Raw genomic sequence first — 25221 nt, 5'->3', positions numbered from 1 at the left:
TGGGGGTACAGTAGTGAACAAAACCAAGTCCCTGCCACCATGGAGTTTACACCCTAGGGGAGACAGAAAATCAAGTAAATATGTAGTACATCAGATTTTGGTAAGTGTTAAGGAATGTTGCATTGTTTTATAGAGGCCATTGGTGAAGAGGCGCTATTTTGAGTAGAGATCTTAAGGGGATAAACCATGCAGAGATCTGGGAGGATAATAAAAGTGGTAGTAGTACTAACCCATGACCTCTTCCTTCAGAGGCTTCACTGAAGACTCCATCTTCAAGTGCTAAGATGTGGGTTCCTGAGGAAGATTACAGGGTCAGGAGGGAATTTAGGTATTCACAGAAGAATGTGTAGGTCATTTAGAGATGGAGGGTGGAAAGAGAGCGGAGGCAAGAGGTGTAAGGTCCATCCTGGTCAGTAGTTGGACAAAAGACTAAAGGATCTAGCATGTAAGATCCAGGATGTAAGAAGCCTTGAATGAAGGCCAGGATGAGTGGCTTGGGTCTGATGAGACTCTTACTCTCCATAAAGCAGTGTTTGATTGGAGATTAGTTTGGAGGTGATGTACAAGACAGATTTCTCACCAAGTTCCAGCTGAGAAAATGTCCTGCATGGGCAGCAGGTCTGAAGTGTGCTCCAGGCTCAGCTTTAAAAAGCCATGTGGGTCTTTCTTTTCTCTGTGTTCACCCATTGGGAAGGATAATACACTATAGCATCTCTTCCTCTTTTATTTTGCCCAGCCTTTGGCTCACTGTGTCATTTTGGTATAAATTAACCCAGATTTTTTACTTTGGGCAACACTAATGGGGACCTATGGAAATGAATGTGCTATTTAAGCTCCAGGGACCAGGGAGAGTTTCAGGAAAGGACATTGCATGAAACAACCACTGGATGGCGGCACTTCACACTCATTTCGTGAATTTTTCACATCAAATTTCAAAGGCTTCTAGCAATTCCTAGGCCAAAGAAACCCTGCAACATGCTTTGGTAATGAGTTACACATGTATGCAACATTTCTTCACAAAGACTCAGAAGAATAGGAAGCCTTCTAGGACGATCATTTAGGAGTACAGGGTAAAAGTTTTGATCAGTCATTGCTGCTTTTGTTCATAACCTGAGCCTGAGGATGTTTGATCTTATCCAGGCCTGTGATAATATCTGTTATTTATGGAGCGCTTAGCCTAATGCTTGGCACTTAGTCTTACATGTGTCTGCTTGTTGAATCTTCACAACAGAGTTTGGAAGTTGGGTTTATATGGTTCATTCTCCAGACACAGTCAGTGATAGATCTGTGTGATCTACATACATCTACATACCTCATCTGACTGACTATGATCCTGGGCCTTTCTTTACATTTTCCAAACTAATACTGCATTGAAGAATAAATTATGTGGCACAATACTACAGACAGCTGTCTTTAATAGAAATCTTCAGCACTCAAAACCAATCCCAATTTACAGAATTGGATGGCACTCACACACCCGGTGATTTTGCCCTTGAAGATTGAATTTCAGTTTTTGTTCCCTAGGAACCAAAAAGGATAAAGTCCATATGCACCTGTCCTTAGGTTTTAAAGGTATCCCTTGGAAACAGCACATGAGATTTAAAAATATCCGTGTGATGATCTTTGTCTGCTGTCTGGAGGGTTTAGTCCATTTGCATTTATTTTGATTCCTGATATATTCTGATTTATTTCTAGCATCTTATATGCTTTGTATTTTTTGTGCTGTTTTTGTTTCTTTGCTCCTCCCTCCCCACCTTTTTCTTGGAGGCACTAGTAACCTAAGATCACTTTATTTTTTAATTTTTTTAGTAGCTAGTGTTCTTTACTATTTTTCTTTTTTTAATTAACATTTTTATTGAAGTGTAGTTGATTTACAATGTTGTGTTAGTTTCAGGTGTACAGCAAAGTGATTCCGTTAGGTATATACATGTATCTATTCTTTTTCAAATTCTTTTCCCATTTAGGTTGCTACATAATATTGAGCAGAGTTCCTTGTGCTATACAGTAGGTCTTGGTTATCCATCTTAAATATAGCACTGTGTACATGTCAATCCCAAACTTCTTAACTATCCCTCCCACCTACCCTTTTCCCCTGGTAACATAAGTTTGTTCTCTAAGTCTGTGAGTCTGTTTCTGTTTTGTAAATAAATATTTAGGAAGATATTGAATACAGTTCCCTGTGCTATACAGTAGATCCTTGTTGTTTATCTATTTTATATATAGTAATGTGTATCTGTTAATTGCAAACTCCTAATTCATCCCCCTCCTTCCCCTTTGGTAACCATAAGTTTGTTTTCTATGTCTGTGAATCTATTTTTGTTTTGTAAATAAGTTGATTTGTATCATTTTTTTAAGATTTCACACATAAGTGATATCATATGATACTTGCCTTTCTCTGTCCGTCTTAGTGTGATAATCTCTAGGTCCATCCATGTTGCTGCAAATGGCATTATTTCATTCTTTTTATGGTTGAGTAATATTCCATTGTGTGTGTATATATGTGTGTGTGTGTATATATATATATATTATATATATATTCCACATCTTCTTTATCCATTTATCTGTTGATGGACACTTAGGTTGCTTCCATGTCTTGGAGACTGAAAATAGTACTGCTATGAACATTGAGGTGCATGTACCTTTTAGAATTAGAGTTTTTGTCTTTTCCAAATATATGCCCAGGAGTGGGATTACTGAATCATATGGTAACTCTATTTTCAGTTGTTTTTTTTTTTCCTTTTTTTTTTTTGCGGTACGCGGGCCTCTCACTGTTGTGGCCTCTCCCGTTGCAGAGCACAGGCTCCGGACGCACAGGCTCAGCGGCCATGGCTCACGGGCCCAGCCGCTCCGCGGCATGTGGGATCCTCCCGGACCAGGGCACGAACCCGTGTCCCCTGCATCGGCAGGCAGACTCTCAACCACTGCACCACCAGGGAAGCCCTGCTGCCCATTTTTTTGATCGGTTGTTTTTTTGATATTGAGCTGTATCAACCGTTTGTGTATTTTGGAAATTAATCCCTTGTTGGCTGCATTGTTTGCAAATATTTTCTCCCATTCCATAGGTTGGCTTTTCATTTTGTTTATGGCTTCCTCTGCTGTGCAAAAGCTTTTAAGTTTAATTTGGTCCCATTTGTTTATTTCTGCTTTTGTTTACATTACTCTAGGAGATGAATCCAAGAAACTATTGCTGTGATTTATGTCAAAGAGTGTTCTGCCTATGTTTTTCTCTAGGAGTTTTATAGTATCTGGTCTTATATCTTCTATAATGGTCTTTAATCCATTTTGAGTTTATTTTTGTGTATGGTGTTAGGAAGTGTTCTACTTTCATTCTTTTACATGTAGCTGTCCAGTTTTCCCAGCACCACTTATTGAAGAGACTATCTTCTCTCCATTGTATATTCTTGTCATCTTTATCGTAGATTAATTGACCATAAGAGCGTGGGTTTATTTCTGAGCTTTCTATCCTGTTCCATTGATCTATGTGTCTGTTTTTGTGCCAGTACTGTACTATTTTGTTATTGTAGCTTTGTAGTATAGTCTGAATTCAGGGAGCATGATTTTTCCAGCTCTGTTCTTCTTTCTCAAGATTGTTTTGGCTATTCAGGGTCTTCTGTTTTTTCCATACAAATTAAAAAATGTTTTGTTCTAGTTCTGTGAAAAATGCCACTGTTAATTTGATAGGGACTGCACTGAATGTGTAGATTGCCTTGAGTAGTATGGTCTTTTTAACAATATTGATTCTTCCAATCCAAGAACACTGTATATCTTTCCATTTGTTTGCATAGTCTTTAATTTCTTTCATCAGCGTCTTATAGTTTTTGGAGTACAGGTTTTTTGCCTCTTTAGGTAGGTTTATTCCTAAGTATTTTATTATTTTTGATGTGATGGTAAATAATCTAAGATCACTTTAAATTAAATTTTCCATTTGAGTTTTTTTTTTTGAACATGCAGCTGGTATGGGGACTTTGATTCTCTGTGTGAAGGCTGCCTTGTGGATATAAATTCTCAAAGGAGACTTTTTGTCCACCACTTTCTGCTGAGGTCAAGAGAGACAAATGTCCCTTTTGCTTGGCAGGTTTATTCCTTATTGTCTCTTATACAGCATGTGGAACTTTGGTGCCCCAGCTTTGGGTAGGGCTCTACAAAGCATATCTGAATTGAGGATCACCAGTGTAGTGGATGCTGTTGGTACCCTGCCCAGGTCCCTACTGGCTGGTGCATCACTCCCAGTTTCTGTGAGTGTGTGAGTCACGGGGTGATCAGGTGTCCCCCTTGATCTTCAGCAAAAGTGTGTTCCTACTTATGTGGTTCTGTGTATAATGGAGCTCTTTATGGACATTGAGCATGTATATTATTAGAAATGAAAGGATCAGCCTGTAGAAATAGCGTCTGACAGAAAAATTCAGTGTCTCTTTCATTTCCCTCCAGTAAGACAAATTCACAGACAAACTAAGGTAATATCAGTAAGATACCAGTTATATTCCTATGGATGAATTATTAAATAGACTTTCTAGTTCAAATCATTCTTAGGTGAGCTGAGGAAAGAAAGAAAGAGAGGAAAGAAGGAAGGAAGGGAAGGAAAGAGGGAAGGAGGGAAGAGTGGTCTTCATGCTTGATGACCCCTGGATAGGCTGAGTAGCGAAGCTTTAAGATGGAATTAGCTGGAAGATCAAACCTGAGAATGCAGAGATGAAAGCACAATTTAGACGGTTTTCTAACGACACGTCCCAGCTGTAAAGCCACACCACGTGAACATCCTTCCTCTCTTACCCTTGCCTTCTTTCTCTACCCAACTCCCTAGCTCACCTAGCTTCCTGTTGCGCTTGACAGTCGCAGGAGCCACCATTAACGAATCCTCTGATGGATGTCTTTCAGAAAAGCTTTAGCGTTTTCTTGATAGAGATCTGGTAACTATTCGAATGAGGAGATCTCTTGTTAAAATATGTCCAAAAATCCTTTGAGAGATGAAGCCAAATTTCCTTCTCTTTGAGTGTAAGCTAGACTTAGTGACTCCATTCTAATGAATAGAAACTGGTGGAATTGATAGTGTAACTTCTTAGAACAGGTTATAAGAGGCGTTGTGGCTTCCTCTTTGCTTTCTCTCAGATCACCGGCTCTGGGGGGAAATCAGCTGCTGTGTTGTGAGGACACCCAAGCAGCCCTATGAAGAGGTCCACGTGGGGAGTAATCAAGTCTGTGGATAGCCAGCAAAGAACTGAAGGCTCCGGCCAGCAGCTGTGAGTGAGCCATTTACAAACATATCTTCTAGCCCTGTCAAATCTTCTGATGACTATATCCCTGCCTCAGATCTTGACTGAGGTATGCAGAACCAGAGCTGCCCAGTGAAGCCAATCCCAAGTTCTTGACCCACAGAAACTGTCTGAGATAATAAATAAATGTTTATTGTTTTAAGCTGTTAAGTTTTGGGGATAATTTGTTATGCAACAACAGATAACAAATACATTCCTTCACATAAAGTTGTGCGTCATCAGAACAGGATAATTTGTCTGAGTTTGTGGTGGGTGTGTAGGGATATTGGTTAACCTTGGAAGCCTGAGGGTAACCACTGGAAGTCCTGGGTTGTTACTGGCACCCTGCTGATACTTGCCCTTGCTGGCAAGGCCTCTTCAGTGGTCTGGCCTCCAGGGCTGATGCCCCCACGAGACTTCTGCACAGAATCAGTATGTGACACACAGCATTGCTGGAGACAAGGCTCTGCACTGCACCCTTTGCAAAACTCCCCCCAAAACCATCTTCCATGTCCCTTTACAATAAACAATCAAATTCCTTTTAGAATTTCGTGCATGAGAAAGATTTTTATGCCCTGAGAAATATTTTGTTTCCTTCAATTAGATTAGGAGAACCACACTGCTCTCTCTCCTTGCCTTGCTGCCAGGGAGTTTCCAGTGCATTTTTGGTGCTTGATGGCATCAGCTTCCCTCTGGTTAGTTTCTGGGGAATCACCATCTTGCCACTCACCAAGGCTGGACTTCAGTTCATTTACTTTTATTTTCATCGGTTTCTTCAATCTTTTGTTTACACTGACTCACCGCCTTTGGATTGAGGTGGTGATCAGGAATGTGGGTCCCTCTGCAACCTCCTGCCAGTTGATGGGGCTGCCAGAAACCTGTCCCAACATGGGCTCCTTGCAAAAAGTCTATGATGGTGGTCATGGTCCTGCCCCCTCTTCCCAAGTCTGGAGCCGAGGGAAACTGCTGTGAGTGCAAGGTCTAGAGCTGCCTGAGCCAAGATACAGGGAAGGGCGGTTAGTGAGGGGAAGGCTCAGCTCTTCTAAAAGGTGGATAAAGCCATTGTCCTCCTGTTTTGGCAGCTAACAAGGGCTTGAGACTGAGTAATCAAGGTTCCCATGTTCACTGAGAAGAGAGAGAATGAGCATGTGTGTGAGAAGAGAGAGGAAGAGAGAACGATTTGGGGGGTGAGATGAGCCGGTGGGGGCCCAAGGATCAGCCCCAGGACCCTGCTCCATTAGTCCCAGCTTTCAGTGGGGAGGTCTCTGAGCACTCCTTCCAGAGGCTGACCTCCAAGGACGAGCCTGAGGCTGGGCTTGGCCAGGGTCTGGTCTGACGCCAGGGGGTGCTGTGAGGCAGGCGACACAGTCCTGCCAGCAGAACTGGAGGCCCTAGAGCCCTGCGCCTTCTGGTCCAGGGTCTGGCTTGGGCTAGCAGGGTGATGTGCGGTCCCTGCAAAATGAACAAGACAAGAATGAGGATGTGGGAGATTTCCCTACAGTTTCCTGGTGTGGAACTGGAGCTCTCTGGAGCTTCCCTGTGCTGTCATTAGCTTTCAGTCCTATTTAGTGATGTGAGAATGGTCGGATCACCCTCAGGCATCTAGGTGCACCTTGGCCTAGTCTTGGCATAAACAGCTGTGTAGGAGGAGCTGGCTGGAGAACTAGATTTTGAATGCTGGCCTTAGGCTAGACTCTGTGAGCCTGGTTTTCTTGAGAATAAAATTGGAGCAATAATAACAGCTTCACAGGTGGCTACCAGGGTCAAATATGATGATAGGGTTGTGGAAACTGTTTGGATCAACCCCAGAATGGTGCTCCTGCTAATCAGATCCATTTCCAGCTCTTTCGCTTACTTGTTTCCCTCCTTAAACTCTGAGTTGGGGGCAATTACTGGCTTGTTCTTCACCAAATCCAGTTCCAGGGACATAGAGATAGACTAAGTTTACATCGTGGATGGTATGGCCTGTGGCTGAAGCCCAGGCTTTGATGGGCACCATGTCCATGTGTGACCTCCAGCCTCCTCCCACTTGATGCAGGTAGAATCACAGGACGGACAGAGCCAGGGTTCCCCACGTCACTGTAACGGAGCAGGACCCTATGGGGCCTTCCTGGGACAGGCCTTCCCCCATATCCTCTGCTTTAGCTCTTCTCTGAAGTACCTAGATAACAGTATTTGATGCACATTTCCTGAGTTGTTTTATAGATGTGAAAACACCCCACCAAATGGAAGAGGTTAACTACTTGATGACCATGAGCACATAGCCCCAGGCCTCCTGGACCCTAAGGACTGATAACGTTAACCCCTGTGACACCACCCTCTTCCCTCACCATCAGCCAATCAGAGAAATGTGCATGAGCTGATCGCACACCCTATGACCCCCTTCCCTCACCTGGCTTTTAAAAATGCTTTGTCGAAACCCTCTGGGGAGCTCAGGACTTTCAGGGCATGAGCCACCTGTCTCCTTGCATGACCCTGCAATAAACCTTTCTCTGCTCCAAACTCTGACGTTTCAGTTTGTTTGGCCTCACTGTGCATTGGGCATGTTGCAGCAAAAACAGAAATGAGACTTAAATAGAAATGAGACTTTTCTTTTCTGATAAACAAGGAAAATAAGGAAACAATGAACAGGCTGGGGAAACAGCATAAACAGGCCTGAAAGAGTTAAGCAATCTTGGTTATTCTTTAGCGGTTACTACTAACAAACACTTGAAGCTAGACTTGTCCTTCACAAAGCTAAACAAAGCTAATGTTGCTACATGTTGCAACAAAGAGTCCGCATGTCACGACTAAGAGTCCGCATGCTGCAACTAAAGATCCTGCATGCCACAATGAAGACCCAGCACAGCCAAAATAAATAAATAAATAAATAATAAAAAACCAAACAAAAAACCCCCAATAAACACTTTCTTCCACTCCACAATAAGTGCCAGCCATTTGCTCTTCCGCATTCCATCTCTGAATGAGACTTCCAAGCTATCAATGGTCTGCAGCTGATCTTGCTGACAAGAATGTCTGTAGCTTTGAAATGCCTTCCATATATTTTGGAGACTCACCAGGAATAGGTTCTACATTGACACAGACCTCTTGTCCTCTTTTTGTAACATCCACTTGTTTATGGCTATTCCAATATCAACAAGTGTTTGCTAGGGATACACACGGGTGAGCTTTTTTGCTCCTGATCTGCTTCTACAGTCACTCTCCGCACTATTGGAACTCGAGAACTGAGTATTTTCATCTTCAGGAAAATACTGCTATGTGCTTAAATTCTTCTTGGTTCTGTTTCCTAGAGTCTTGCCTATATGTTACAAAGGCATCAAATAAATGGTAAGTAATTTCTGCACTAAAAATTCAAACTCCTAAACTCTCAGCCATTTCTTGTGCATCTCATTCAATTTCCACATCGAAGGTCAAAATTACCGCATATTGACACTTTAATTTTGACACAGGGACAATCCTTGGAAAATGAGATCAGCTCAGAGATGGTCTCTTTCAATTTGACCTTTCCTCACTCCCAAGGTAGGTCTGTGATTATTCCCCTTTGAAGCTCTGTGACACCTTTTTTGGAATGTGTGTGGCTTTTTCTCACCCTGTTATTCTAGCTATTCCAGTGCTGCTCTTTTTTCTAAGAGAATACAAACTGGTTCTGGTGGGAGAAGCAGCTGCTAGATGCAAATCTCCCTATTTCTCCTCCTAAAGAAAATGCTTAAAACAACACACAAAACAAATACCTCCTCCATCCCTGGCAGCTGTGATCCTTGTCAGCCAACCTCAGAGCATCTTAAAGGGATCTGGATGGGACACAAATCGTGATCCTACATTGGGTTAAATAGCCAGATATTAAGAGGATATGACATGGGAAATGACAGACTCAGGAATGAGAGTGAAGAAGACAAAGTCATTTCAGAAACGAAGACGAAATGATGAAGAACCATCACCATAGAAAATGTGGTGAGAGACTCAGGGGATAGAAATGAGGGAAACAACCCTGGTATTTCCCCATTTTACAGACATTCCTCCTCCTCCTACCAGCTCACGTTCATTGGTTCCCTGTGCCAGGAAGTCTGTGTAGCACTTCACACGCATAATCCCACCTCCTTTGTACCACCACGTGAGGTTGCCTGTGATTCACTCTTGTTTTATTTTGCCCAACTTCATATAGTTAATAATTGCCAGAAATCTGATTTCAATCCCGGATGTATCTGATTTCACAGCATTTGCTCTTTACACTTTCCCACATGGCTTTGTAAAAGTAATCATCGTGAAATAGAATTTACCTTCTTTGGTGAGCTGGGTGGCATTTTTGGAGCTGCCTTTAGCTGTGTCCTCCGAATATCTGGCTGTGGCTCTGCCTTTGAAAGATTTGTGGCTCTTTTCAACTTCATGTAGCTGCAGGAAAAAAATGAAAGGTTGATCCTGGCCAGGGAAATGAGTGTTTGAGTTTCGGAGCCCAAGATGGTGAGATCTAGAGGGCAGCCACCTTAAATAGCCAGTTCTTGTCCCCACCGCTGGTTGGAGAGGGCACCTGGGACTCAGGTTTGCATGGTATTTGAAGGAACATCTGGCCAGGGGAGGACAGAACCTCTGCCAATCCTGTATTTCAATGGTTTTCTATACCTGGGCAGGAGGACAGTGAGAGCAACAGAAGGAAGTGTGGGTGGGGAACTGGCAGTGAGGCTGATGAGATTAGTTCCAGAAGAGGGGGTGAGGAAGCAAGGAAGACAGGGCTTAGGGAGGGTTGGTGTAGAGTCTTTACCACGTGAAGAAGGTGGGGTTGGGGGCTGGGAGAGCAGAAGAAGCAGTCAGCATGTCAGTGGATGTTGAGAGAGGCTGCCCCAGTGTGGAGGGGACTTAAGAGACCCCTTAGGTCATGGGGCACAGCACTATGTTGTTCTGGCAATGCTGTTTTCTTTAGTATTTCTAGTTTTAGTTTTAATAGGTAGGAATTACTGTGGGTACTGGTTTTATTGTGTATGAACATTGGTTTAATCTATTGAGTTTCTCCTGTTCTTTAGCAACCGCTCAAAATTTAAGTCATTACTGTTATGTATTCCCAAATACCCTCAGAATATAAATGCATGTCATTGAGTCTCTCAAGGCTGCTTCCTACCATGCAGATAATTTGGGGTTCGATTTAGAAGAAAGCCATTTAAAGAATACAACTGGGGTCAAAGAGCAAATTAACAAAACCCAAAAACATAACATCTTTTTGAATGAAAATGCCCGACAGACTCACCGCTTGGATTTTCTTTCTCAGCTGGGCATTAGCTCGGGAAAGGCTTTTGGAAACTGAGTTCAGGTAGTAAATGGCCAGGCTGCAAGAGAAAAGCATGCTCCGGGGGTACTGTGATCTTGGAAAATGGCAAGAGCTGGACACCTTTCCCGAAGAATCACAGCAGGCTTCCTGGAATAGGTGAACAGGTTTTGCCTCTGGGCAGGGTGGAGGGAGGTCCTACCATCACCCTAAGTTCTCCACTTAACATTGACAAGGTCTTGGACATTGCTGTTCTCTATTTTATTGAACACATTTCTAGTTCTCAGAGAGTTTAATAAAGGTTAGCTAAAGGAATCAGTCCTCTTCTGGGAAACCTGAAGAGGCAGGAGAGAGGCAGGGTTTCTTGTCTGCAGAAACAGCTGCTTGTGTTTCCTGGATACCTGCCCTGTGCCAGGCTCTGTGCCACGTGCATCCCACTCCACATCTCACTGGTTTTGATGAAACCCTGTGAAGAAGAAAGGATGACTCCCATCTTTACAGATCAGCATCCTGGAATGCAGAGAGGTTAAGTCACTTGCCCAAGGCCACCCTATCTATTTGCACTTGTAGGAGACCACATTTGACGCCAAAGCCTTCAAGTGCTGAGAGAGGAGAGAGGTGCTAAGTGACCTGCTCCAAGCTTGCCTAGAAACACAACTGCACAGACCCCAAATGCCCTCTACCCAGGGTGCACTGATGGGAATGTCTGTCCTGGGCTTGTGGTTTTCACAGTCCAGCCCCCACTGGCTGACTGGGTGGCTGGGTATCCTTTGAGGCTATAGCCCTTTCACAGGATCTAGGATTTGGGGCTTGTCCTGGATGTACCACCTGAGAAGGAAGGGCCACAAAAGCCTGGGATGCCTCCTGGACTGGGTGCTCTGACAGCCTGTCCTTGTCACTTTTCTTTCTGCATTTCAAGCCCTGGCTGCTCCAGCTTGGGTCTTCTGATCCTTGCCCTCAGGGAGGGGCCGCCCTGAGCCACTTCAGCAGAATTCTCGAGCTCTCTTACAGGCAGAAGGGAGGAACCACGCAGCCTTTGGCAGAGTGTGGGTCAGAGGCTGTCCCGTGAGCTTCCTGAAGCAAAGACTCAGAGGACCGTGGGCGACAAGAGGCCAGAAGGAGGACAGGCAAGGGACCACCATCTGTTGGGAAGGCGCCCAGGAGGCCTCGCTCTCTCTCCTAATTCACAGCCCATTTGTTAGGGAGGAACCAGAGATCAGAGAAGATAGAATGCTCCTGGGTGGCTGTGCTCCTCCTGAGGCTGTTTCCAAGCTTAGCATTTCCCTGTGCCGCCCTGTAAGGTCAGGTTTGGTGTCTGGGTTCCAGAATTTCCTCAGGTGGTTGTCACTACCATGTCAGCCCTCCTTCATGCCAGGACTAGAAGCAGAGGATGTCTGAAGTCAAGGATGTAAGGAAATACACCTATTTTGGAGAGCAATTCAGCACTATTTTCAAAGATTGAAGAAACACATACCTATGACCCAGCAATACCACTTCTAGAAGTCTATCTTAGAGAAAACTGTAGTATGCGTACAAGGAGACATAAGGAGCACATTTGCAACAGCAAAAAAGTGGAAACAACCTATCTCTATGCAGAGAAATGGTTAAATTGTGGTTTAATCACACAACTGATAAAAGAAATGTTCACATATTGATGTATGGGGAAGTCATTCTGGTTTATACAGGAGCTAACTTGAATTTTATGCTAACTAAAGCAGCCTGTTTGTGACCTATCAAGCATACATTGTACATCTGCTTTTTTTTTTTTTTTTTTTTTGGTGACCTCGCTACTTGCGGGATCTCATTTCCCTGACCAGAGATTGAACCCGAGACACGGCAGTAAAAGCCCAGAATCCTAACCACTAGGCCACCAGGGACCTCCCATATCTGTTTTAATTATGAAAGAAAAGGGCACATTGACCAGAAGTAAAGAATGTCCATGTGAAAAATAAAGATTAAATGTCTCCTTTCCTAGGATTCCATTGCTGGTCCTCCTTTGATGATAAGATTCCCTTCCCAGATGCCAAGGCCATACTGACCCGCTGTGTATGTGCTGATCTGTTTTTTTTTTGAAACCTTGAAGGAATGTATCCCTGATTTGTTTAATGTTCTTTGTTCTGTCAAGATATAAAATTGTGCTGAAAACCATGCTTCTCTGGAGCAACTTCTCAGAGTTATCTAAGAAGCTGTCTTCTGGGCTATAGTCCTCAGTTTGGCTCAAATAAAACTCTTTTCTATTCCTATTATAGATTGTTTATTGATTATTTTTGTGACACAATGGAATACAGCAGAGCCATGAAAATGTGTGCTCATGTATCCACATGAAAAAGTCCCCCAAACATAATGTGAGTGAGGAAAGCTGTGTAGTCTGAACGAGTCATGAAAAATTTTTGAACTCAGAAAACAGTAGTACATACACGTGATTAAATGGTCCAGATTGGAAATGATGAAGACTAATCCAAATAGTAGTCACCTTTGGAGAGGGAGGGAGAGAGAAAGACTGGGTGGGGCTTGAAGTGTAACATTTATTTCTTTTAAAAAGAGAGACTGATCTGAAGCTAATATTGCTAAACGTTAACATCTGTTTAATCTTGTGATCTTGTACATGCTTGTCTGTATGCTTCTGTACGTTAGGAATATTTCAGTTTCCTGCCCTGTTCCTTCCTTGAGCGTTCATTGTTTGCCTCCTACGCCCCAGGCATGGGGCTGGTGTTGGGGATACAGAGATCGCCAAGCTCACCCACATCTTCAGTCTGTGAGAGGGATGGTGACAAATGCACCGAACACTCTAGTGCCCAGCCAGGGACAGGATGCATCATGCCTCAGCTTTCTTGGGGAAGGGGTCTTTGATATTTCCAGTGGATGTTTTGGAGGGTGCTGCAGACAATGCCAGTACTCACCTTATGCTTTGGGCCCTATCTTCAGTGTGCTCACAGAAAGACTTACAGCTGCCAGTGCCTGAAGCCCCGCCCCACACTCGGAAACCATTCTGTCCATGAAGGCAACTGGCCCTAACTGCCGGGCAATTAACCAACGCCTCTTCCCTTCCACATCTCCCAGCAGCACTCAGCCAGTGATGGATGGGAACTGGTCTACAGATGCCCCGGATCCCTCACCCTTGAGCAGGATAACTCAGAGGCACACTTTCCCAGAACTCCCAGCAGGATTAAAGTCACCCCAGTAGTAAGAATGCACCTTCCTGTCCCTTCTCTGTCTTACTTCCCTACACACACTGGCCCCTCCAATTGCAATTTAGATTGCGTTTAAGTCTTTGTCTGAGGATCTGCTTCTGGGAAATCCAGATTGAGAGGGCAAGAAAGAAGGACCTGCCAAGGAAGTCTCGGGGAGGTTTCCACGAGGCAGAGCCATGGCCCCTGGGTAACTTACAACATCAGCAGGATGGCTGGAATGATCAGGCCTGGATTGGCGAGGAAAGCAAAAATCTTGCCCAGGAAGGTTGGGAAATCGTTTTCCACTGTCTCTTGGATGACGTCATACATTCTGTTTTTCCCACTGGAAAGAGGAGAGAATACATTATAGCGTGCTGTGAAGCTCATATGGCATAAACAGCTGTGTCCATACCCTGGAGGGTCCAGGCCGCCACTCACGACTACTCTTCTGGAGAACAGAGCTCTTCTCCACAGGGACTGCAGTGGAAAAAGTCCCCACTTGGGGCTGCCCTGTAGGCGAGGGCTTAGATCTGCCTCAGCACCCTGGCTCTCCAGCTTCAAGTCCTTGGTGCCTCACAACCTCTCAAACTACCTTGGTCTCCTGTGCCTGGCACCTTCCTCGGCAAGATGAAAATGGGTTTTCTCCTATACTCTCATGGGAGAAAATGGCCTGTGATGTAGCTACGAGACCAACATGGAGCTTCCTCTGGGTCCCTGGGCCTGGAGGCAGCTCTCCAGATACTGATGTGATGGACAGCCTCATGGTGACTCAAAAATACCTACAATTAGTCTTCAGATGAGAATTCCAGTATTGCCTTGGGCAGGCTCTTGGACAGTTCACAACAGTAATTTTGATTTTCTTCAATTACCTAAGAACCGTTATGCAGACTGCCTTCCACAAACAGCTGCCCAGAGATTACTGTCTGCTCCTGGCTTTTGGTTGGTAGCTTTGGTGCCAAGAACTGGAATTTATGGTTTGAAATTCCCGATTTAAATCCTCTCTCCTCCATTTATTAGTTGTGGGACACCATGGACAATTTACTTACTCACTTTCTGCCTGTATTCATACCCTCACTCTCCCCACTAGAGCTGTACTTTTCAATGTGGTTATTAAAATTAAATTAAATTAAATTAAAAACTCAGTTTCTTAGTCACACATTTCAAGGAGTCATGTGACTAATAGTTACTATATTTTAGGAGCAGATGTGGATTTTTTTCCCTCATATAGAAAGTTCTATTGGTTAGTGCTGCAGAGGTTTGATATCTTTGAGCAAGATACTGAAAATTTCTCTGCCCTGGTTTCCTCATCTGTATAATATAGTACAATAATAAAATAGTATATACAATATGGTATTATAAATATAATAACAGCATTTGTCTCAGATTGTTTAGAGGACATAGACATGAATTCATATAAAACATTGAGTATGGGGCTGTCAAATTATAAGTGCCCTCCAAAATGTTGCATCTAGAAGCTTCATTTTTCTCTATGTGTCAATCAGGGGTTAGCAAACAATGGCCCATGGACCAAATTTGGCTTGCTACCTGTTTTTATAAGGCCTGTGGGCTAAGAATGGCTTTTATATTTTTAAATAATTGGAAAAATATCAAAAGAAGAATAACATTTTGTGACACATAAAAATTGAAGTATGAAATTCAAACTTCAGTGTCTGTAAATGTTTTATTCGAACACAGCCATGCTCATTTATTTATGTATAGTCTCTGGTTGTTTTTGTGCTATAATAGCAGAGATGAGTAGTTGTGTTAGCAAACATCTGTGGCCACCTCAATGCTTAGTACTGCTGCACAGCACACTACAAATTGCAATGATGTAGTTATAACATGACAGCATTTCAAGTGCCATGCATATCATCATATTATAACATTTAATTTATTATTAGTAGTATTATTTGGCTGTGCCCTGCAGCTTGCGGGATCTTAGTTCCTCGACCAGGAATTGAACCCACACCCTCGCCAGTGAAAGCGCAGAGTCCTAACCACTGGACCGCCAGGAAATCCCTATTATTTTTTTAATTACTACTGCATACCCATTTTGTAAAAACAAGAAAAGTGGACTTCAAATGTGATGCTTAAGTCACAATAGAATGTGCATTATTTTGTCATTGAATTATGACGTATTAGATGATGCATTAGTTTTCAGTGACTACTGTGTAACCAATTACCACATTGGAGGCTTAAAACAATACAAATTATTTTCTTACAGTTCTGGAGGCCAAAAAGTCTGAAATGGTTTCACTGGATTGAAACCAAGGTGTCAGGAGGGCTGCTCTCCTTTCAGAGGGAGGCTCTAGGGAAGAATCTGTTTCTTTTTCTCAACTTTTATAGCTTCATTCCCTGCATTCTTTGGCTCATGGCCCCTTCCTCTATCTTCAAAGCTAGCAGGAGAGAATCTTCAAATCTCTTTCTGCTTTCAAGGTCACATCACTTACTGCTCTTCTATAGTCAAATATCTCTTTGCCTCCCTCTAATAAGGACACGTGATTTAGGGCCCATCTGGGTAACTCAGACAATCTCCCTATCTCAGCATCCTTAATCAGATAAGTAAAGACCATTTTGATATATAAGGTAACATCCACAGGTTCCAGGGATTAGGACCTGGATATCTTTGGGAGCCATTATTCAGCCCACCAGTCTGCTCTCTGGCCTCCAAACATTCATACTCATTCCACCTGCAAAATATATTTCACCACCATCCCTACATGCCCCAAAGTCTCAACCTATTACAGCATCAACTCAGAGTCCAAAAATGTCATCTAAATGTCATGGACTCAAAGGTACCAAATCTCATCTAAATCAGGTGTAGGTGAGACTTTGGGTATGATCCATTTGGGGGCAAAATTTCTATCTGTGGATCTGTGAAACTAGAAAGCAAGTTATTTACTCCCAAAATACAATGGTGGGTCAGTCATAGGATAACAGTTATGGATATTCCAATTCCAAAAGGAAGAAAATGGAAGGAAGAAAGGAATCACCAGTTCCCAGCAATTTTGAAGTCCAATCAGCCAAATTCCATTAGATTTCAAAAGCCTGAGAATAATTTTCTCTTGGCTCAACCCTCTGTGCCTGCCTGCAACTCTGCCCTCCAGGCCCAAGACTCTGGCCTTGGAGTCATCCTTCCTTTTTCTTGAAGAGTAGCACAGGTTTCAGCTGAGTAGATTTGATCAACCTGTTTACTGACTATAAAATATTTGGAGCCCAACAGCTTTCCTTCATTTTGTCTCTTCTCTGCCCCTTTCAGTCCAAGCTGTGATACTCTCATACAACAATCTCAAATACCTGGTGGGTCTTCCATGTATGCTGTGGGAATTCAGTCCATTACACTAGAGGGTCCTACACAGATCTTTCCTGGATAATTCCATTTCCATTTCTGGCTTCTGCTGAGATGGTTGAGAGGATCCGAGTTACGTGCTTAAAAGAATCATCTGTGTGAATGAATATTCAGATCCTTCAGAAGCACTAGCAAAAGGTTGTCCAGCCTCATCCTTGGCTTTCTCCTTAGAGCATGCTTTCCTAACAGTGGATTTATTTTTAGAGTCTTCTGCAAACTGGACAGTCTGAGAATTTCCCAAATCATCGAGTCCTGGTTCCTTTTTGCTTATCAGTTCTTTCCTCAATTTATCTTTCTTCTCACATTTTTAGTATAAACAGCAAGAAGAAACTAGGCTTCACCTTCAACACTTTACTTAGAAATATCCTCAGCTATAATCTCCAAAATATACAAACAGATCATATAACTCAACAACAACAAAAAAACAACCCAACTGAAAAATGGGCAGAAAACCTTAACAGACATTTCTCCAAAGAAGACATACAAATGGCCAGTAGGCACATGAAAAGATGCTCAGTATCACCAATTATTAGAGAAATGCAAATCAAAACTACAATGAGGTACCACCTAACACTGGTCAGGATGGCCATCATTAAAAAGTCTACAAATAACAAATGCTGGAGAGAGTGTGGAGAAAAGGGAACCCTCTTACACTGTTGGTGGAAATGTAAGTTGGTGCAGCCACTATGAAAACAGTATGGAGTTTCCTCAGAAAACTAAAAATAGAACTACCATATGATCCAGCAATCCTACTCCTGGGCATATACCTGGACAAACTATAATTCAAAAAGATACATGCACCCCTATGTTCATAGAAGCACTATTCACAATAGCCAAGACATGGAAACAACCTAAAGGTCCATCGACAGATGAATGGATAAAGAAGATGTGGTACATATATACAATGGAATATTTCTCATCCATTAAAAAGAACAAAACAATGACATTTGCAGCAACATGGATACAACCAGAGATTATCATATTAAGTGAAGTAAGTCAGAAAGAGAAAGACAAATATAATATGATATCACTTATATGTGGAATCTAAAATATGGCACAAATGAATTTATCTACAAAACAGAAACAGACTCACAGATATAGAGAACAGACTTGTGTTTGCCAAGGGGGAGGGAGGGAGGGGGAGGGATGGACTGGGAGTTTGGGATTAGTAGAAGCAAACTATTATATATGGGATGGATAAACAACAAGTTCCTACTGTATAGCACAGGGAACTATATCCAATCTGGAATAAAACCATAATGGAAAAGAATATAAAAAATGTATATATGTGTATAACTAAGTCACTTTGCTGTACAGCAGAAATTAGCACAACATTGTAAATCAACTATACTTCAATAAAGAAAAACAGAGAAAAAAGTTTTTACTAAGATTGATCTTCAAAAAAAAAAAAATCCTCAGCTATGGACTTCCCTGGCAGTCTAGTGGTTAAGACTCTGTGCTTCCACTGTAGGGGGTGTGGGTTCGATCCCTGGTCGGGGAAATTAAGATCCCACATGCCACGTGGTGCAACCAAAAAAAAAAAAAAGAAATATCCTCAGCTAAATATACAAGTTTATCATTTACAAATTCAGCTTTCCATACAACTGAAGGACATAGTTTATCTAAGCTTTCTGTCTCTATATAACAAGGATACCCTTTACTCTAGTTTCCAAAATCATGGTCCTCATTTACCAGTGATGAAGTAATTAAATTGTAGGAGCTGAAGGAATGTATTCAGAGAAAATATACTTAAGACTTTTAGATTTTCCAGCAAGAGCAGTTGCTTAAAGAGTTGAGGACATTCAAGCAAAAGGCAAGTGATCTCAGGTTGTTTTCCTTGGCTCTTAATGAGTCAATAGATGTTACTGATACTGCTTAGTTGTTTATTTGAGGAGTTAATGCCAAGTCTGAAGTGACTGAAGAATTAACTCCTATGAATATTCTGTGCAGGACATATATGGGTGAAATTTTCTCAAAAAAATTGAGAAAACACTAATTTAGTACAACTGAATGGAATGGAATTCAGTACAACTGAAATGAAGTGGAATCTGCTATGATGTGCTACAACTGATAATGGTCAAACTATATGTAGAGCAGAAGTCAGAGCTGAACAAATTAACAAAGCTTGTGAAATTTTCAGTGTATGCACACTATGGTTATTCATTTTCTTATTCATCAGTAATTTGTAGAAAATATCTGAATCTATCATGTACAGTTGAGTCAATAGTGTCAATGGTAAACTTCATTTGCTCTCATGACTTAATCATTTTCATATCTGTGAATTTTTATCAGAAATAGAAACTGAATATCCTGACTTGCCCTACTGCACAGCAGTCCGATGGCTTGGCAGTAATACAGCTTTATGGCAAATTTTTTTCCTATGGTGGTAGATGTGTTGCCATGTCTGGTACAAAAATGGATCTGGCAGCAAAGATGGCTATCTGGGCAGGACAACTGATTTTTGATGATAGGGAATAGTAACTCTGAACCTCTGTTATGTGAAATATCACCTCCTCCCCCTCAAAAGAATTCCATTCTTCTCATTGATAGTCCTGTATTACAAAAAATTATACTCTATTATTATCATATTTTGAATCTTGCCAGTAAAAACTTTGTGGGCATTTGTTTCTCTCCTGTTATATAAGTACCTACATAATAGTCTTGATTTTGTCTCTTGATCCCCAAAGCCTAAAATATGTACTATCAGGTTCTAAAAGAAAAAAGTTAGCTGATCCCTGGTGTAGATAATGCTTCCCACCTCATGGCATTGTTATGAGTACCAGCTACCCCATATTCGGGCAGGGCTCAAGCTTAACAAATTCGTATATATGCCCTACTATGGATTAACACACTCCTCCAAGTACTTTACAGATGACAGCGCACTAAATCCTCACAGCAACAACTGAAATAAAGTGGAATCTGCAGTGATGTGCTACAACTGATAAAGGTCAAACTATATACAGAGAAGAAGGCATAGCTGAACAAATTAACAAAGCTTGTGAAATTTTCCATCTCAGAGGCAATGAATCTGCTGTGTAACTTGCTCAAGATGACCCAGCTGGCAAACGACAGAGCCAGCTCTAAAGTCTATGCTCTAAATCAGGAGTGGTGGCAATTTTTCTCCAAAAAAGATTTTAGGCTTTGTGAGCCAGATGGCCTCTGTTGGAACTACTCAAATTGCTGCTGTTGTAGTTAGAAAGCAGCCATAGATTATATGTAAGCAAATGAGTGAGGTTGTGTCCTAATAAAACTTTATTTACTAAAACAGGTGGTCTGGGTTTGGTCCATGGGATGTAGTTTACCAACCCTTACTTTTTTTTTTTTTTTGCGGTACGTGGGACTCTCACTGTTGTGGCCTCTCCCGTTGTGGAGCACAGGCTCCGGACGCACAGGCTCAGCGGCCATGGCTCACGGGCCCAGCCGCTCCACGGCATGTGGGATCCTCCCGGACCGGGGCACAAACCCGTGTCCCCTGCATCGGCAGGTGGACTCCCAACCACTGTGCCACCAGGGAAGCCCCAACCCTTACTTTTAACTATACGTTCTGCAATGCTGCCCATCTCACTCATTTATCTTGCCTGCCTGGATCTGATCCAAACCCTAAAAGTGAATTTCTGCCAGGTGAAGGGTCTGGTTCAAGCACTGACCATAATTTTTCTCCTAGACACTGGGTGTAAAGCAGGGAGAAAGGAAGAAAAAAAAATCACACCTGCATGGAGCTTATGGTCTGGTGGGGGAGACGGACATCAAACAAGATGAAAAAGCAAAAAGAATGGCATGCTAGATGTTGGTAAAGAGATGTGATAAACAGAAGTAATGACAAGACGTGTGTGTGTGATTTCAGTTAGGGTCCCCAGGGAAGGCCTCACTGAAAAGGTGACCATTGAGTAAAGCTCAGAAGCAAGTGAGAGGACAGCTGTGAAAATGCTCGAGGGATGAATGTTCTAGCTGTTGGTGGGTTTTGATCAGAAGAGTGACAAGAAGGAGGTGGCAGCCATGTGTCCTCCTGGGCTCCACTCGTGGGTCCCTTCCTCTGCTATCTGGGTGTCAGCTGTCAGGGCCTCAGGGAGCAGATGAAGCAAGAGTGCGGCAGGTGGCGAGGGCCAGACACTGCACGGGCCTACTCACTGGCCACCTGCCTGGAACAGGTGGGTGGTCTGGGCAAAGGGGCACCGGCATTTGCACCCAGAGCCCAGCCCTCCAAACCTTGCTCAGGAAGAAGCCTAAAGAAGCTTCTGCCACTTCTGCCACGTGGTTGTCCCTCAGCCTGGTGCCCAGGCCTCCTGCCGCTCAGCATGGTCCTCCACTCTGGATCCAGCCCCCCTTTCCTTCTGTCTGGACCCCCGTTCAGCCCCATCACACTCTGCTGTGAGCTCTCCTGCTAACGACTCCTCTGAGCTCCCACAGCCCTTGCTGTGGGGCACCAAGCACAGGGCTTTATCAAGGTCAGTCCGTTATAAACTGAGAAGTGTCAGTTCAGCATTTCCCAAAGCGTGCTGATCCACATTAGTAGACAGGGTCGGGACTGGAGTGAGGCGGGTGAGGCCCTGGGGTGCACGGTTTAAGGAGGTACTGCCCTTGGGGTTGTGCAAGTGCAGGGTGGGCATCTTACTAGCCTCACCCTCCTCCCTTCCCTAGATGGTGTTCCATGAGCAAGGGTCTGTGGTCAGTAGGGATGGAAGCACCAGCTTGCACACGGTCTCTCACTGCACGTTTCTTCAGAGCCTTGAATAAAGGAGTGTGCACTGTGCATTTCTAAGTGAGGAGGTGGCAGATAAAAGGGGCAGCATATCCCAAACTCTTGAACCACAGAATCCCTTTTTATGCAGAAAAGAAAGGGCTTTGTTTTCAGAGGGTGTCACATTTGGAAATTGAGCAGTAGATGCACATTCTCTCTCCATCTACCTCCTTACATAATTATTTATCTCTTTATATACAACGTCCAGTCTCTGAAACTAGCCTGGTTTATACCTTGAGCCTACAGTGCTATGTAGAGCATGAAGACCCTGTCAAGAGTCTCAGTAGCGGCTTCACATTTGAATGGGACTTGTAAATGTACGGTCATTTCATTTTCAGAATGCCCCCTGTTACTCATCCCATGGCAAGGTAATCCAGGGCAGTAGATTATCCATATGTTAAAAGGTTAGAGCTGTGCTGTCCAATATGGTAGCCATTAGCCACTGGTGGTCATTTAAATTAAAATTAATTTAAATGAAATAAAATTAGAAATTCAATTTCTTGGTCCTCATTTCAAGTGCTCAACAGCCACATGTGGCTGGTGGCTACCATATTGGATAGCACAGACATAGAACATCTCCATCCTGCAGAAAGCTCTGTTGAACAGCATTAATAATTTCCCCAAAGCTCCATGGCCTTTCGCAGGCTGACGTGACACCAGAACTGGAATTCTGAGCCTGAGATCTCTGAGCAGACTGCCCTGGGAGAGGAGGTGCTCCCTTGCAGCTGAGACTGTGCACCTGAATGGCCCGCAGTCAAAGGAGGGTGGAAGGGACATGACGGTGTAGGCCACCGGCAGGAGGCTGAGGAAGAGCACCAGCAGCAAGAGGCCCATGTAGAAGTTGTTGGATCGGGAGGCTTTGAACACGCGTTCATGGGGGACGTTGCTGCTCATCACCGCCCAGCACTGGAAGTACATGAAGGTCAGCAGGCGCAGCACGTTGATGCCCACCAGTCCCGGGGCGTAGAAGGAGCCCATCCTGGAAGGGCAGAGACCGCACACCTGGTTGGCTCGACAGCAGAAGAGGCCGGGGAAGGACAGCAGAAGGAAATGGGACTGATGGGTTAGAGGCAGGAGGCCTTGTTGCTTTCTCTGTAGGTCCCAAGGGAAGGGGCCTCCCATTTAACCAGGACAGTTATCACCAAACCATAGCCATCCATTGCTCAGGACAGGGACTCTCTGAGCATTCCTGGCTTGGGTTCTGGCCAGGATTTTACCACTGCCCCACCGCCAGGCATGGAGCAAATGACATGGCCTCTTGTCTGTTTCTCCATGGTCTCCATTAAACAGCATTGCTGCTCAGAAAACCATTTGAAGTCCTTAACTTAAAAGAACTGGATATTGGCTTGCTATGAGCCTTTGAAAGCCTTTGGCTGAAGTCAGGCAGCCTCCTCTAACTCCTTCTCAGAGGGAAGTTCCTCAGTTCATTTATCTCCCTCCCTCCTTCTCTCTTTCCTTTCCTCCCCTTCCTTCTCCCTCCCTCCCTTTCCTTCTCTTCTTTCTTTCCCACCCTTTTTCCTTTTTTCCTTCTTCCCTCTCTCCTCCCTCTTTCCTCCCTCTTCCTTTTTTCCTTCTCTCTCCCTAGCTCTTCTCTCCCCTCTCTATGTATATGGTAGCAAGTGGGTAGGCCAAACACTGTCCTGGTTCTCTTCTAGTCCTGCTCAAGTGAAAGAAGGGAGCTCAGAGAGGCCAGATGATTTGTCCAGCCTCTCTCTAGCTGGTTGAGAGGCAAAGCCTGGGATTCCAGCTTTTTGACTCCCCAAATGAGGTGATCACCAGAGGAAATGGTTAACTCACCAGATCATTCCTTGGTTGAAGATCAAACCAAGCACATTTCCACTAATATCAAACTCAGCATATGAGGGCTGGAGGGAGAGAGAGAGAGAGGAGAGAGAGAAAGTCTGTTAGGTCGTGTCAGCCAGACCCCACTACCAGTCAATTGACCAAGCCACTCCTCCCCAAAGAGCCTGCTCTGGTGACCAGAGAGGAACCTTAGATTCAGAGTTTTATTTAACATGTTTTCAACTTTTAAAAAAGAGTTTTGAAGTTCTGAAACTTGAAACTTTCTTCAAGGTCTTCTCCAATTAAAATAATGAGATTTTTTTGGGAATTCCATGGCAGTGCAGTGGTTAGGACTCCACACTTCCACTGCAGGGGTCTGGGTTCAATCCCTGGTGGGGAAATTAAGACCCCGCAAGCTGTGCAGCATAGCCAAACTAAAAAAAAAAAACAGAGAATTTTTACCTTTTATGGCCTGCAGGCTGACAGTGTATTCTTGGGAGGCCTCAAGAGAACATTTTATCAATGTTCTAATCAGAAATGTAACTTGAAATTATAAGCAAGGAGTAAATCAAATAAATAACAAAATGCAAATAATTAAATGAGGAGTCAAATGTACAGAAAGCTTTAAAAACAAAATAAATAAATCACCCCTCCAATTCTTTTCTCCTTCTCATCATTTTTAAAAATTAATTAATTAATTAATTTTTGGCTGTGTTGGGTCTTTGTTGCTGCACGTGGGTTTTCTCTCTAGTTGTGGCAAGCAGGGGCTACTCTTCGTTGCGGTGCGCAGGCTTCTCATTGTGGTGGCTTCTCTTGTTACGGAGCACGGGCTCTAGGTGCACAGGCTTCAATAGTTGTGGCTCGCGGGCTCTAGAGCGCAGGCTCAGTAGTTGTAGTGCACGGGCTTAGTTGCTCCACGGTATGTGGAATCTTCCCGGACCAGGGATCGAACCCGTGTCCCCTGCATTGGTAGGCGGATTCTTAACCACTGCGCCACCAGGGAAGCCCCACTCTCATCTTCTTTTTCATGGAAAGGAACCATCTCAGCCAGATGCAGATTTTCAACCTGACTCTGATTTTCAGAGTTTTGGAAATTTGTCAACTGTTTGAAAGAACATAATGTGTGTGAGCATTAGGGAGTCGGTGTCCTTGTGAGGCCAGCTGAAACCTGCTTCCCAATTTGTCTTCCAGAAATGGAGATAAAAAGTGACAAGAATGAGAGAAGGAGGAAAACAAAGTGAGGAGAGAGAGAAGGAAAGTCAGGTGAGCGTGGATTAAAGGAAGAAACATGCAGAATCCAAATATAGGAGGGTTAAATCTTGGGAATTTAAAATTTAACATTTGAAAATATTAAAAAAAACTTTTTAGGGCTTCCCTGGTGGCGCAGTGGTTGAGAGTCTGCCCGCCGATGCAGGGGACGCCGGTTCGCGCCCCGGTCCAGGAAGATCCCACATGCCGCGGAGTGGCTGGGCCCGTGAGCCATGGCTGCTGAGCCTGCGCGTCCGGAGCCTGTGCTCCGCAACGGGAGAGGCCACAAGAGTGAGAGGCCCGTGTACCGCAAAAAAAAACCAAAAAACAAAAAACAAACTTTTTATCTACTGGATTTTGTGTCCTGCTTAGAAAAAATTAAATACTACTTCACAGAGTAGAGACTGTCATTAAGCGTCTAAATAAATGCA

General features: G+C 43.5%; 1 protein-coding gene across 1 annotated transcript in view; it reads right to left on the bottom strand.

Annotated features, from left to right (window-relative positions):
- TMC2 (transmembrane channel like 2) overlaps nt 1-25221 on the bottom strand; it is a gene marked incomplete at its 3' end in the record, with an annotated part of 87241 nt that overhangs the window by 2116 nt on the left and 59904 nt on the right. Inside the window, exons 14-19 of the mRNA XM_081255139.1 lie at nt 23558-23625; nt 22500-22739; nt 13891-14016; nt 10486-10564; nt 9527-9638; nt 6540-6701 (exon numbers count right to left, since the gene is read on the bottom strand). Of these exons, the coding sequence (XP_081111265.1) occupies nt 6540-6701; nt 9527-9638; nt 10486-10564; nt 13891-14016; nt 22500-22739; nt 23558-23625 (787 nt within the window). The remainder of the gene's footprint in view (nt 1-6539; nt 6702-9526; nt 9639-10485; nt 10565-13890; nt 14017-22499; nt 22740-23557; nt 23626-25221) is intronic.

The sequence above is a fragment of the Mesoplodon bidens genome (genome assembly GCF_964165515.1).
Source record: "Mesoplodon bidens genome assembly, chromosome: 15".
In the NCBI taxonomy this organism is placed as follows: Eukaryota; Metazoa; Chordata; class Mammalia; order Artiodactyla; family Ziphiidae; genus Mesoplodon; species Mesoplodon bidens.
This window is presented reverse-complemented; position numbering and strand designations above follow the sequence as displayed.